The 11342-nt window shown below is 59.6% G+C and overlaps 1 protein-coding gene across 2 annotated transcripts; it reads right to left on the bottom strand.

Moving 5' to 3' along the window:
* Positions 1 to 3426: 3426 nt before the first annotated feature.
* Positions 3427 to 8493, bottom strand: PTMA (prothymosin alpha). 2 transcript variants are annotated; one of them, XM_082841564.1, is made up of 5 exons: positions 8275 to 8493; positions 5374 to 5445; positions 5028 to 5124; positions 4449 to 4522; positions 3427 to 4171 (listed from the first exon to the last, which is right to left on the bottom strand). In XM_082841564.1, exons 1-5 carry the CDS (start codon positions 8317 to 8319, stop codon positions 4124 to 4126), a joined length of 336 nt encoding a protein of 111 aa, XP_082697690.1. In that variant the 5' UTR covers positions 8320 to 8493; the 3' UTR covers positions 3427 to 4123. The 2 variants fall into 2 exon arrangements, with proteins under 2 accessions (XP_082697690.1, XP_082697691.1); XM_082841565.1 differs by having other exon boundaries at positions 5028 to 5121.
* Positions 8494 to 11342: the final 2849 nt, after the last annotated feature.

Here is an 11342-nt window from a genome sequence, read left to right as displayed (position 1 = left end):
TCTTTGCCCTTGGAGGGGACGTTAGGAGTAGGATCAAGGTGACCCTGGGCCCTGAGGGTCCCAGGTAGTGATAAATTGTGTACTAAGCTCCGGACTAGAGAAAAGTGGGTTCTGCTGAAGGCAACAAGGGCTGTTCCAGACCAAACCTTTGGAGGTATGAGGCAGTGCAGATGGGAAAGGGGAGCTTTCCCGGGAGCTCAGCGCAGACGTGAGACCCTCAGAAAGGCAGCTCTGGGCCATGGCACATGCCTCGTGCTATTATTCCCTTCCTGCAGAGGAGGAGATAGAGGCCCAACAGAGTTCAGTTACTTGCTCCATACGAACATGGCTGCATGTCTGTGTCTGGACAGGGCTAACTAAGCTTCTGTCCTCCTTTCTCGGGGGGTTGGGGGTTATAGTTCCAAACTGGGTTACACCTGATCCCAGCTCCATATGTCATCTGTTATGTGGTCTTCCTAGACCCCTTCCCCTGCCTTGGAGACCGCCTCTAGGACCCCTCTAGGGCCTGGGGAACATCCTCAGGACGAGCCGCCCTGGGCAGCAGGACACGGAACATCTGGTCTTGCCTCGAGGGGCCAGCAGCCCAGCCTGGCAGGGCACGTGGGATGGGCACACAGGGTCAGAGGGTCCCTGGTCCCAAAGCCTTGGTCAGGCCTTGACTCAGCAGTTAGGGGATAGCTCAAGGGGACACGTGCAGCCTGGGGCCTCCACACTGCATCCTCACTCCACACTCCACAGGCTCCAGCCCCTGTGAAGGGCGAGGCCCTCCCAGAACACGGGTGCCTGGCAGAAACCACAAGTGGGGAGAGATGAAGTGTGGAATGCCATCCCACCACCGGGAGGTGTCCTGCTCTGGCTTTCCTGCTCCTCTCCGGGTCTCTGGAGCCTAGAACAGTGCCTGGCACAGACAGAGCATTTGGCAAATAAGTGAGTGGGGGGATGAATGAAGAAATGAATGGAATGGACAGAATACTTACCATGTGCAGGAAAACTTGGTGAGTAAGAAGTGGCCCCTGACCTCAGTGGCGGACAGCCAAAAAGCACACAAACAGGTAAATATACAAGCTCACATTGCTTGTATGAGAATCGCTGTGCGGCCAAGGGAGAACTGGGGACTAGGGAAGGCCTCTCTGGGGAAATAACGTTAGTACTGAGGCCTAACGCGGACCAAGTAGTGAGAAGTCTGGGAGCAGGCATTCCTGGGGCGGAAAGAGCAAGTGCAAAGGCCCTGAGGGAGGACCAAGCTTGCCACGGGCACAAGGAGGCTGAGGTGGCTGGTGCGTAAGGGAGGCCGGGCAGAGGGAGAGGTGGCCCTGGCGTCGGAGCTGTCACTTACTGGGAGGGACTGTGCCCAGTTTGGTGGGCTCCCTGGTGTGACTAGGCTTGTCTCTCCTGGCTATGCCCTCGCCCTGGCCCACTGTGTTCACACCTCAGCCTTGGTTACTCTGGCCTGCCCAGGCCTCTCTCCTGCCCTCCAGACCTGTGCACACAACAGCCTCAAACACAGTGAGGCCACCACGTGGCACCAGACCTTCAGTTCCTGCCCCTTTCAGGTGTGCCAGAGGGCTCAGGCCTGAGCCTGGGATCCTTGGTGGGAACTGCGTCCAACGTCCAATTATGTCATCCCTGAGTCTAGATGCTTTACCCCACGATGATCCGGTTCTCTCCCTCCCAGCACCTTCCCTTAATCCAGTCCCCCCCCCAACACTACCTCCGCAGATGTCACTTTAGTGCTTCCCAGGGAGTTTTCCTATTTAAAATCTCCATGCTTCCCCAAATCCTACCTCCGTACCTGGCTCAGATTGCCTGTCCCTGCCTCTGCCTTTTGCCCATGTGCCCTCTGTGGCCTCCTGAATCAGGGCTGCCCACGCACTGCTCCTCCCCCACAAAAAACAAGCCCCACACGCATCTCTTTTTCATCCTCCTGACCCTTCCAGTCTCAGCGTCAATGCCACCTCCCCCGGGAAGCCCTCCCTGCTTTGTCAGTTCCTCTTGTCCTTGTGCTGAGAGCACCCGTAGCAATAGCCCATCTTAAGGAGTTGTAAATTGATACCTGGTTATTAACATTTGCTCCCCCCCATTCACACACCCTCACCAACTTGTCTTGAAGACAGATGACTCCTTAATGCAAGTGGTGGGGGCCTGAGAGGGAGGGAGGGAGGGAGGGAGAAGGGTGTAGATGAAATACCCCACAATGTCTCCTTCCATCAGGAGGCGCTGGGGTCCCAAGGCTATGCAAGGAACGCCATGTGGCCAGTGTCAGAGGGCAGGGGTGAGGAGGGAAAGTGTGCAGCTTCTGGGTCCCTACCCCATCCTCTGCCCAGTCAGCCCCCCTGCAGGACAGACTCGGGTACTCCAGGCTGAGGAAAGTGCATTCAGGAGGGCCAAGAGGCAGCCAGTGTCATCCAGCCGGCAGAGGTGGGTCCTGCAGCCTCTCCACCTTAAATCAAATTCCAGGCTCCCCCAACCCTGCGGTTTCAACCCTCCCTGACCCCTGGAGAAGGCATACCACACACCATGGGTGCTTGCAGGGAGCTTCAGCCCATGAAGCTCATCTGTGGACCCCAGAAGTTTCTTAGAGTGCTCTGAACAGTCACCTCTCTCCCTGAGGGCCTGAGTTTGAGGTCACACTTCCTCGTTTGCTCTGACTCACTGCTTACCTGTCTATCAAAACAGCTCACCTACCACCCCTGTGTTTAAGAGGTAGGGTGCTGCCCCCTGCCCGCCCCACCCCACCAGACACCAAGGTATTTGTTTCTCCTGGAGGCCAGAGTTTGGAAAACGAGGGCAAGGCTGCATTATTGCCCTGGAACTATATCCTAAGGGACCAGAAGGTACCACATGTCACCACCAGGGGGAGCCATTCTGTGGCCAGGAAAATCCAGTAAGGCCTTTGAGGTGAAGGACCAGCTACCAGCTGCCCACACTGGGAGGTGGCATCTCTGGGATCTTTGGCCCTGGGCTCACACACACCCCACCCCACCCCCTGATTCCACAGAGGGCAGCCCCACTCGTAGCCCGTTCCCCCAGAGTGCCTGGAGATGTATACACCTCCTGCCAGGGCAACCGGGTTAACATGGCAGCACCCAATGACAGGGTCCTGAGAAGAGGCTCCCAGTACAAATCAGTAGGAGGGGACTAACCTGGTAAGTGGCTCCCCTTCCAGCCCAAAGCCCCAGCAGTCCCACCACATCCCACCAGCCAACTGCAGCTCAGTCTTAGACTAGCATGGCCACCCACCAGACCCTGCTGCCCAAGGGGCACATCTCCCCGCCCCCCCGACTGGTGTCTTCAAATCCACTGTCCCCAGGAAGGACAGCTGGGCCAGAGCTCAAGATCCTCCCCTCTTCTCCTTGCCCCCGAAACCAAAAGAAGAAAAACAGAAACCAGAAGAAACCAAAACAGAAAAACCAGGCTTGAGACAGCTTTGTTAGAACAACTCAGCAAAATAAAATTCCGGTTTATTGTTGGACAACATTGTTTCACACATACATCAAACAGGCCAAAAAAAATAAACAGCAACTTCATAGACAAAAAAAGGAAAAAAAAGAAACCTTTTATCTTTGGCCTTTTTAACCATCTCATACAAACCAACTACTTATAGTACAGCTAAGTACATACACAAAAAAAGTTACTGGAATGCTCGGAATAAGATTGTTTTTTTGTTGTTGTTTTTGCTTTTTTTACAAGGTTTTTTTTCTCCTTTGAGATTATAATGAACATGGTCACACCACAAGTAAAGTCAGAAGTAGGACAGAGAACGCTCCGAAGGCTGGTTTGGTCATCCGAGATCATTAAAAATGGCTGACCCCCTAACAATATGTACAAAAATATAAAATGTAAATAAAAAATACAAACAAATTTTCCTTTTTAAAGTACTTTAAGAAAAAAAGCAGGGCCTTGGAAGTTTTGGTTCTTTTTCCCTCCCCTGTTGCAAATTCGCGTTGTGGTTTTGGTTGGGTGGTGGAGAGCGCGTGTCATCTGCGGTGGCACTGCCCGCAGTGGGCGGGCGGGCAGGCGGGACTCTCTACTCGAAGGTGACCACGTTTAGATTCTGAGACGGGAAGTGGAGGGTGAATAGGTCACGGTGGCCTTTTAAGTTTAACTTTTCCTTTTTTGCTGTCTAGTCATCCTCATCGGTCTTCTGCTTCTTGGTGTCAACATCGTCATCCTGGGAAGGGAAAGATGGTCAAGGTCCCTTTTCAACCCACCGGGCCCACCCACCAACTGCCTCAGCTTCTGCTGGCAGAGCCAAAACAGGCACAAGCAGCCCCAGAGGCCTCCGGGAGGCTGGGCCCATGTTCCTTCCTGTTCCTGCTCAAGATGAGAAGGGAACCACTCGGGACCACCCACCACACCAACTACAACTACTCAAGTCCCATCAGCCCCTCCAGTTTTAGTGCCTCAGATCCCAACCCTCTCACCGCGTCAAGCCGGACCAGACCCACCTCGTCATCTTCAGCTGCCCGCTTGCCTGTAGCGGCCTCAGCCTCCTCATCTTCATCTCCATCCTCTTCCTCACCTGGAGAGAATAAAGCCCAGGTAAAGCACTCTGCCTTCCTTAGCCAAGCAGGGAGGGTCTTGGTGTTCCCCCACGCAGTGGCAGCCAGAAACGGGGAGGGGGCAGCAAGACTACAGCTCCTTGGGCAAGCTCCCAGTAACAGTCTTGGCAGGATGGAGTGCCCCTGATCCGTCTCTGCCGCCTGACAAACTGGGCCGTCAGGGTGCCCACACTGCCCATCGCAGATATCTTGTCTCCAGAGAAATGAAGGCGCAAGCAAAAGCCAGAGAAGCCGACCAGCCGATCAGCGTGCGGGCGGCACGCTCCAGCGGGAGTGTGACCGTGGTGTTTGGGGCACAGCTCCACACCACTAACCTAAAGCAAGGAAAAAGATGCCAGCTCTGCGGGTGCAAGCCCCGTCGTAGGTGGTCCACTCGATCTGCCCCCCTGCGGGGAGCCCCCAATCCCTCCCCACTTGCTAGAGAACAGAGAAAGGTACCCCCCCAAAAGAGACGAAGCTACTCACCATCACCTTCCTCCTCCTCCTCCTCTTCCTCCCCACCTTCCTCCTCTTCTTCGTCTACCTCATTGTCGGCCTCCTGCTCCCCATTTTCCTCGTTCTCCTCGACAGAAAACAGACCAGCTCACAGATGAGGACAGAACATCACTCTGCCCCATCCCTTCTTCCAGACCCTGCCCAATGCTTCTACAGACCAGACCCCCTAAGACACGCCCCGTGAAGCTCCACCAAGAGATCCTGACACGTAGCTGGCCAAGGCCTCAGCCCCCCCACCCCCGGATTAAGCCCAAAGTCTAAGTAAGGAATCTTAGCCAGGAGCTGCTACGGGGTCATGTCCAAGGTAGACACTCACAGCATTTCCGTTAGCAGGTGCCTCTCTCCCATTCTCCGCCTCCTCCACAACTTCCTTCTTCTCTTTTAAGTCCTTCAAAACGGAAAAGGAAGCCAGTCAGTCTTTTGGGCAACCCAGGGCTGCCAAAGGAGCCCAGGTCTTCAAGTACGAAGGATGCGGTGCTGATCTGGATGGCCAAAGCTAAAAACTGAATGTTACAGGTGGACGGAGCACAGGATACCGAGTGTCTATGGTCAGGATTTCGTCCTACTTCTCAACCCTTAAAAACAAACACACTTTTAAAAAAGGGGCCCACCACGGCTGTTCCCCCTGCGGCTTTACTCATGCTCCTTAGGAAAGGAGCCATGTGGCACCACAGCCCGAAACCTGTCTGGCCGGGCGGACGAGCCTGGGAACACTTCACTCACACTCATCACGTACTTGTTTCCAACCAGAGGGAGCTCCGCCTCTCACAAATCCTTCTTGGAAGACACCAGGTATGTGCCGTAAATAAATAAGGCAATGGGGGGGGGAGGGCCCTGACACTGCGGGAGGACTCCCGTGGGTGGACTAGCCTGGGAAGGGGATGGGAGGGAGCTAACCGGCAAAACCGGGGCAGCAGCCTCACCAGCCAGAAGCCCCGCAGCCGAGCTCGAGCTCCAAGCCCTCGGCAGCGCAGGACCTGGCAAGCGCACGGGTTTTTTTTTTTTTTATCTGAAGGAACCGGAATCCCACCAATCCCTCCATACCCAACAGCTGTCCCAGGAGGTGGCAGACCGATGCCTGGAAATGGGCGCGGTCTCAGGGGACGCTCTCCTCCTGAGCCCGAGAGAGGCCTTTGGGCACTCAGAGGCGCGCCGCCCGCAGCACCCTATTTCCGTCCCTGCCTCTCTCGCCCGTCCGCGGGTCAGCTCTGTGTCCGTCGGACCGCGCCTCGCAAGGCGGCCACGGCCCGGGTTCCAAAGGGCAGCGCCGCCGCGGACACTCCGAAACCCCTTAACTTTTTCAGTGCGGCAGACTCCGCCGCCATCACAGACGTCGAACGGCGCGCGAGCGGAAGGCGCTCAGCCGCCGTCCTGCGAACAGCCCCCGGGCACCTGCCGGCCCCGTCCTCCAGCTTCTCCCCGTGCAGTCCACAGCGGACCCCGGCGCCGCCCGCTCCCGCCCCCTGGTGGCCGGAGCCCCGGGGAGCTGTGGGGGCGGGGAGGTCGCGGCGCGCAGGCGCGCACCCCCGCCCGGCGGGCTTTGCGCGCGGGCCTCTGCACGCACCGCGCGCGCGGAGCACGTGGCCCGGAGCCGCCGAGTGCGCCCCTGACCCCGGAGACCCGGCGCCCGCGGGCGGCACTGGCACCGCCGAGCGCGCACCAGTTGGTCTCCTGTCTTTCCCGGCCTCTGGACGCCCCCGCCGCCTCCCCGCGCAGACCTAGATGCGCGGTATCTAAGTCTCTGCATTTGGCAGGCAAAGTCCCGCGGGAGGCTGCCCCGAAGTCCGCGGGGCCTTTTCAGTCTCACAGCCCGAGGCCGTCGGAGACGCACTCCACAGGGCTGTATTGCTCTTAAGGGGAAATCACCTTAGAGGAAAACGAAAGCCCGCGTTGGGTAGGGCTGACCCTCCCCTCCGAACTAGTTCCTCGGCTGGGCCCAGTGAGGGCCGGAGGGAGCCCCTGTGGAGATCCGGGTCCCAATCTCCGCTCCTTCGGGGGAGTCGCTCCTGGGAAAGAACCAGAGGTGACGCCAGGGGTACAGGGGTTAAGGAGACGCCAAGGTGACTCGCGCCCGTCCCTGCAGGGGCACGACAGTGGCGCGGACAAGGGCCGAAGGATAAAAAAGCGATCCCTCCTGAAAGTACCGTGGTCCCGCCGAGGGCGGAGACACTCCCCGGGGCAGGCAGCGGGACCGATGCGGCGCGCAGGAGCGGAGCTGCGCCAAACGCGCAGGGCCTCAAAACCGAGGGCAGTGAACCCGCAGCACCGGGCCCCAACAGCCTCTGGTGCCCGGTTCGACTCCGCAACAAGCCAGTCGCGGCCGCAGCTTTTGTTCGCCCGCGTAGCCTCCGGAGCAGCCGCAAATACGGTGCCCCCGGGCAGCCGCGGGGGGCGCCCATCATCGCCCCGGCGCGCCGCTCCTTCACTTTCCGTTTCCTCCCCTCCGGCGCGTGGGCTCGCCTCCTCCTCAGTCAAGCCCGGTATTGCTGGAGAATTATTGAAGCTGGGCGGCTGCTCCCGGCACACTGCCCCCAACCCCGGACGCCCACCCCCACCTCCCCGAGGGCACCCAGGGCGGAGAAGACCTTCACACCTCCGCGGAGACAACCGACGTCGCGGCCCGCCGGCCCGCCGCCCCACTCCGCCTTATCAGAGCTTAGTCCAGATAAGCCTCCTCGGACCCACTACAAGGCGCGAAACGCGGCGGTTCGGCGCCGAACAAAGAGCAGCGCCACCGGCGGGCGCTCGCCGCGGAGCCGCCACTTCCCGCAGCCGGTCTGCGCCCGCACACGCGCCCCCCCCAGCACTTCCGATTCCAAACGCGCCGGAGTTTCAAAGTTATTTCCGTGCGCCCCGCGGGCCGACGACCCCCAGCCCGGCCCCTATCCTCCCGCCGCCACTCAGACGAGTCACAAACAAGTTTCGAGAGCCGTGGAGCAGCCTCCCCTCGAGCCTCTCAGCCTCCGCGCCAGCCCCTCCGGGTCCCTGAGGGGCCCCGGCCCACTCCCCGACGGGCATCACGTTTGCCCGCGGTGCTTCCCGCCCCCTCCCCCGCAAGCACAAAGAGTGGGCTGCCTGGGGGCCTAGGCTGGGGCGGGCGGGCTCCCCGCAGAAGGGAGCAACAGCGGGCTCGGGGTACCCAGGTGCCGCGCGCCAAACACCGCTCCGGTGGTGGCGGCGCGCTAACCCCAAAGGGGCGGGCGGCGTCTAACCTCACCTTGGTGGTGATTTCGGAGCTGGTGTCCACGGCCGCGTCTGACATGATGGGGCACGCCGGTGATCCGATGCACGGATTGAAAAGAAAGCGGGAATTCGACGACTCTGGCGATAAAGCTGCCGGAGTCCGCGGCGGCGGAGGAGGCGCGCGGCGGAGGTGGCTGCGGCGAGCGCGGAGCCGGACACAGGAACAATGCAAAGATGGCTTTTCAGAGCAGCCAGTGGAGAACTCACGCGGCGCCAGAACCTTTAATATAGATTAGTGGGCGGCGCTCGGCCTCCCTTGCCCGAATGCTATTGGCTTGCAGCAGGGAGCGGGCGCTCACTCATTGGCTCGATTCCGAACAATGGGCAAGCGTGCTTAAAGCGGCAGTGCCCTCGTGCGTCCCGCGCTGCGCAGTCGCCGACCGTACTGTCATTCAAGGCCCGAGTTTGCTGGGTCTCAACGGCACCAACGCCGTGGGGGAGGGGCGCGCGCTCGCGCTCGGGGCACGCGCTCCCGCCGCTGTTTTGCTTGGGGCTGCTGACGCAGAAAGCCAAAGCGCGGCAAAGCTGCGCGCCCAGCCCCCGGTCCTCACCCCTCCCCGCGCTTGCTCGGAAGAAGGGGGGGAGGAAAGAGGAGGAGGCTGCCGGCCCACACGACGGCTGCCAGCGAGGGGGAGGGGAAGGCCGGGTGCTGGGCTGTGCTCGCCCCGGGCGGTGCCCTGCACATTACCCGTATGCCCACCCCCCGCGCCTTGGCACATCCCACCACGAGCTGTCCCAGCGCAAGTCGGCGGAAGCCCCACGACGAGCAATGAGGGCGTGAGGCTAAGACCCGCGTACTTCGGGCGCCCCGTCTTCTACCAAGTCCACCTCCTCTGCCCAGCTCCCGGCGCCCGGAGTCTGGGGAGGTGACCCCGTCGTCCACTCCCAGCCCCGGCGTCTGCCGCCTAAGCCAGCCTACGAGTGGGTTCCGTGCCAAGCACGCACACTCGGGGATTCGTGCATCGAGGGGACTCGAGAGCCTGTGTAGGCTCTGCCCTCGAACAGGACAGCCCGCGGGCGTCGCACCACACAACGGTCCCCGCACTTTAGGTTTCTGGTTTGCGCCTGCCCCGAGCGGTCACTGCCGTCGCGACAGCTACTGGGATCCTTCCAGGGCCCGGCCTTCGAGTCTATCGTTCTCCCACACCGCTTAAGACTCTGCCAAGGGCACATGAACTTATTCTTTGCGGGGTTATTCGAGGGAAAATAATCGTCCCTTAGACTAGTTGATCTAGTCCTTGGGGGCTCCATGAAGTTTGGGGCGCCATTTAGGGAACACGCGGAGCCCGAAGAAGGGAACCATTAAGACGCCACACTCAAGATGGCGTTGGACTCGGCAAGCCTGGCGTGACGTGGCGACCCAACCCACTCGGACTATCTGAAAACCGTCGGCGACACTCTCCTTATCACCGTCGCATTTGGCTGTCGAACTAAGAAACCAGCTGTGTGGGAGGAAAGATTAGAATAAGTGGAAAGACGGTCCAGGAAAATACCTGTGCCACACACAAGATGGCGACAGATAGGGTTCATCCCCGTGTTGCCAGAAGGGGGCGCCCGACACGGAAGGCGGGACTCGGGAGAAGCGAGTGCACACTGGCTGAGAGTGGCGGGCGAACACAAAGTTGACGCTTTGCGTCTTGCCATTGGCAGGTTCCGCTGTCTGTCTCTTGGGGCCGCCGATTTGGGAATGGAGAAAACCCGGAGTCTGGGATTATGGAAGAGGGACGGATGCCAAGTCCTGCAGTGCGTGAAGTCGGGGGCGAGAGGAGAGGCTGAGTGGGTCGCCCTTCTTGGCTTTCTTAGCTCAGGGGCCAACTGGCCCCATTCCCACCGCGAGACCCCGTTAACTGAGCTCACCCCGCACTCTCCCGGCTGCCTCCCCAGGCCCCGGACTCGGCTGCCCAGCCGCGAGCAGGCGCGTAGGGCCACCAGGATCTGGGTCCCCTCCCACTCCCCCTGTCCCTCGCGCCTCAGGCCCGCATCCCCTTTACATCTGCCAGTCTGGCCGCTGGCCTGTGGGGGCTTTCCCAAGCGAATTGTCCTTCAGGGAGGGAGAAGCCCGGGCTCCCTGTCCTTTGGCGGGGAGAAACGTGGGGCAGGTGCTGGTCAGGGCAGGGGCACGGCGCCACCTCCCGCTGCCTGGCGGTCGCCATCCCGTCCCGGTTACGCAGCGGCGGAGGGGGCGCCCTCCGGGTCCCCGCCCTGCCCCAGGGCGCCCCAATGGCTGGAGGTGGGATTGTCCCCAGGGCGGGCGCGCGCCAATCCAAGGGACTCGCAATGGTGAGGACCACGAGTCCAAACCTTTTGTTCGGTCCACTCCCGCCCGCCATCAGTTGCCTTCATTGCGACGCGGACCTGAGGCCGCCCTTCGCCCCAGAGGAGGAAGGCTCTCCTTGGCTGCTGCAGCCGCGACCCTTCCTTTGTGTCACATTATCCGAGACGTGGAGGGATTGTGCGGTATCATAAATGGGGTAAAAGAGCGCCTTTTACCTGCGGCGCAACCATTAAACTCTGGTTACCCTGGAGGAGATTGTTTGGTCCACAAAACCCAGATGCATTGAGAGCTTGTTCTGTGCCGCATTTAAGCGATTGAGCCTTCTTCCCTGTCTGGATAGTGGCATCGGGCAGTCTTCTCTGTGTCCACGGCTGAAGACTGGACGTGACTCTTCTGGGTTCTGGCCATTATGGGGGGCCAGGGGTGGGGGTGGATCCAACTGGATGAATGTGAATTTCCCTCGAAAAACTGCTTTGCCTGGCCCTGTGCCTATGCAGCTGACTTTGCTAGAAGTGGGTAAGGAAGGCTCATGTCCACCTGGTTCTGGAACCAGCATTTACCTTCACTGAGCACTGACTGCCTGGTGTGTACATGGCAGTAAGCCTTTGGCTCATGCTTCAAGCATTTTCATTTATTCTCCACACCTTCCAAAGTAGGTAGGACAATTATAGGGTTGAATTATATGAAATTGATGTTTCTTATAGGTCAAAACCAGTTGAAAATCGGCAAATTTATAGGTTCAGCCTCTAATATTATATCACTCTCCT

The sequence above is a fragment of the Leucopleurus acutus genome (genome assembly GCF_964270905.1).
Source record: "Leucopleurus acutus genome assembly, chromosome: 6".
NCBI classification, from domain to species: Eukaryota; Metazoa; Chordata; class Mammalia; order Artiodactyla; family Delphinidae; genus Leucopleurus; species Leucopleurus acutus.
This window is presented reverse-complemented; position numbering and strand designations above follow the sequence as displayed.

Coding starts and splice junctions, on each gene's coding strand:
- PTMA (XM_082841564.1), bottom strand. CDS start 8,319: ATGTCAGACGCGGCCGTGGACACCAGCTCCGAAATCACCACCAAG. Junction 5,446..8,274: donor GCTCCGAAATCACCACCAAG/GTGAGGTTAGAC, acceptor TCCGTTTTGAAG/GACTTAAAAGAGAAGAAGGA. Junction 5,125..5,373: donor CACCTGCTAACGGAAATGCT/GTGAGTGTCTAC, acceptor TTTTCTGTCGAG/GAGAACGAGGAAAATGGGGA.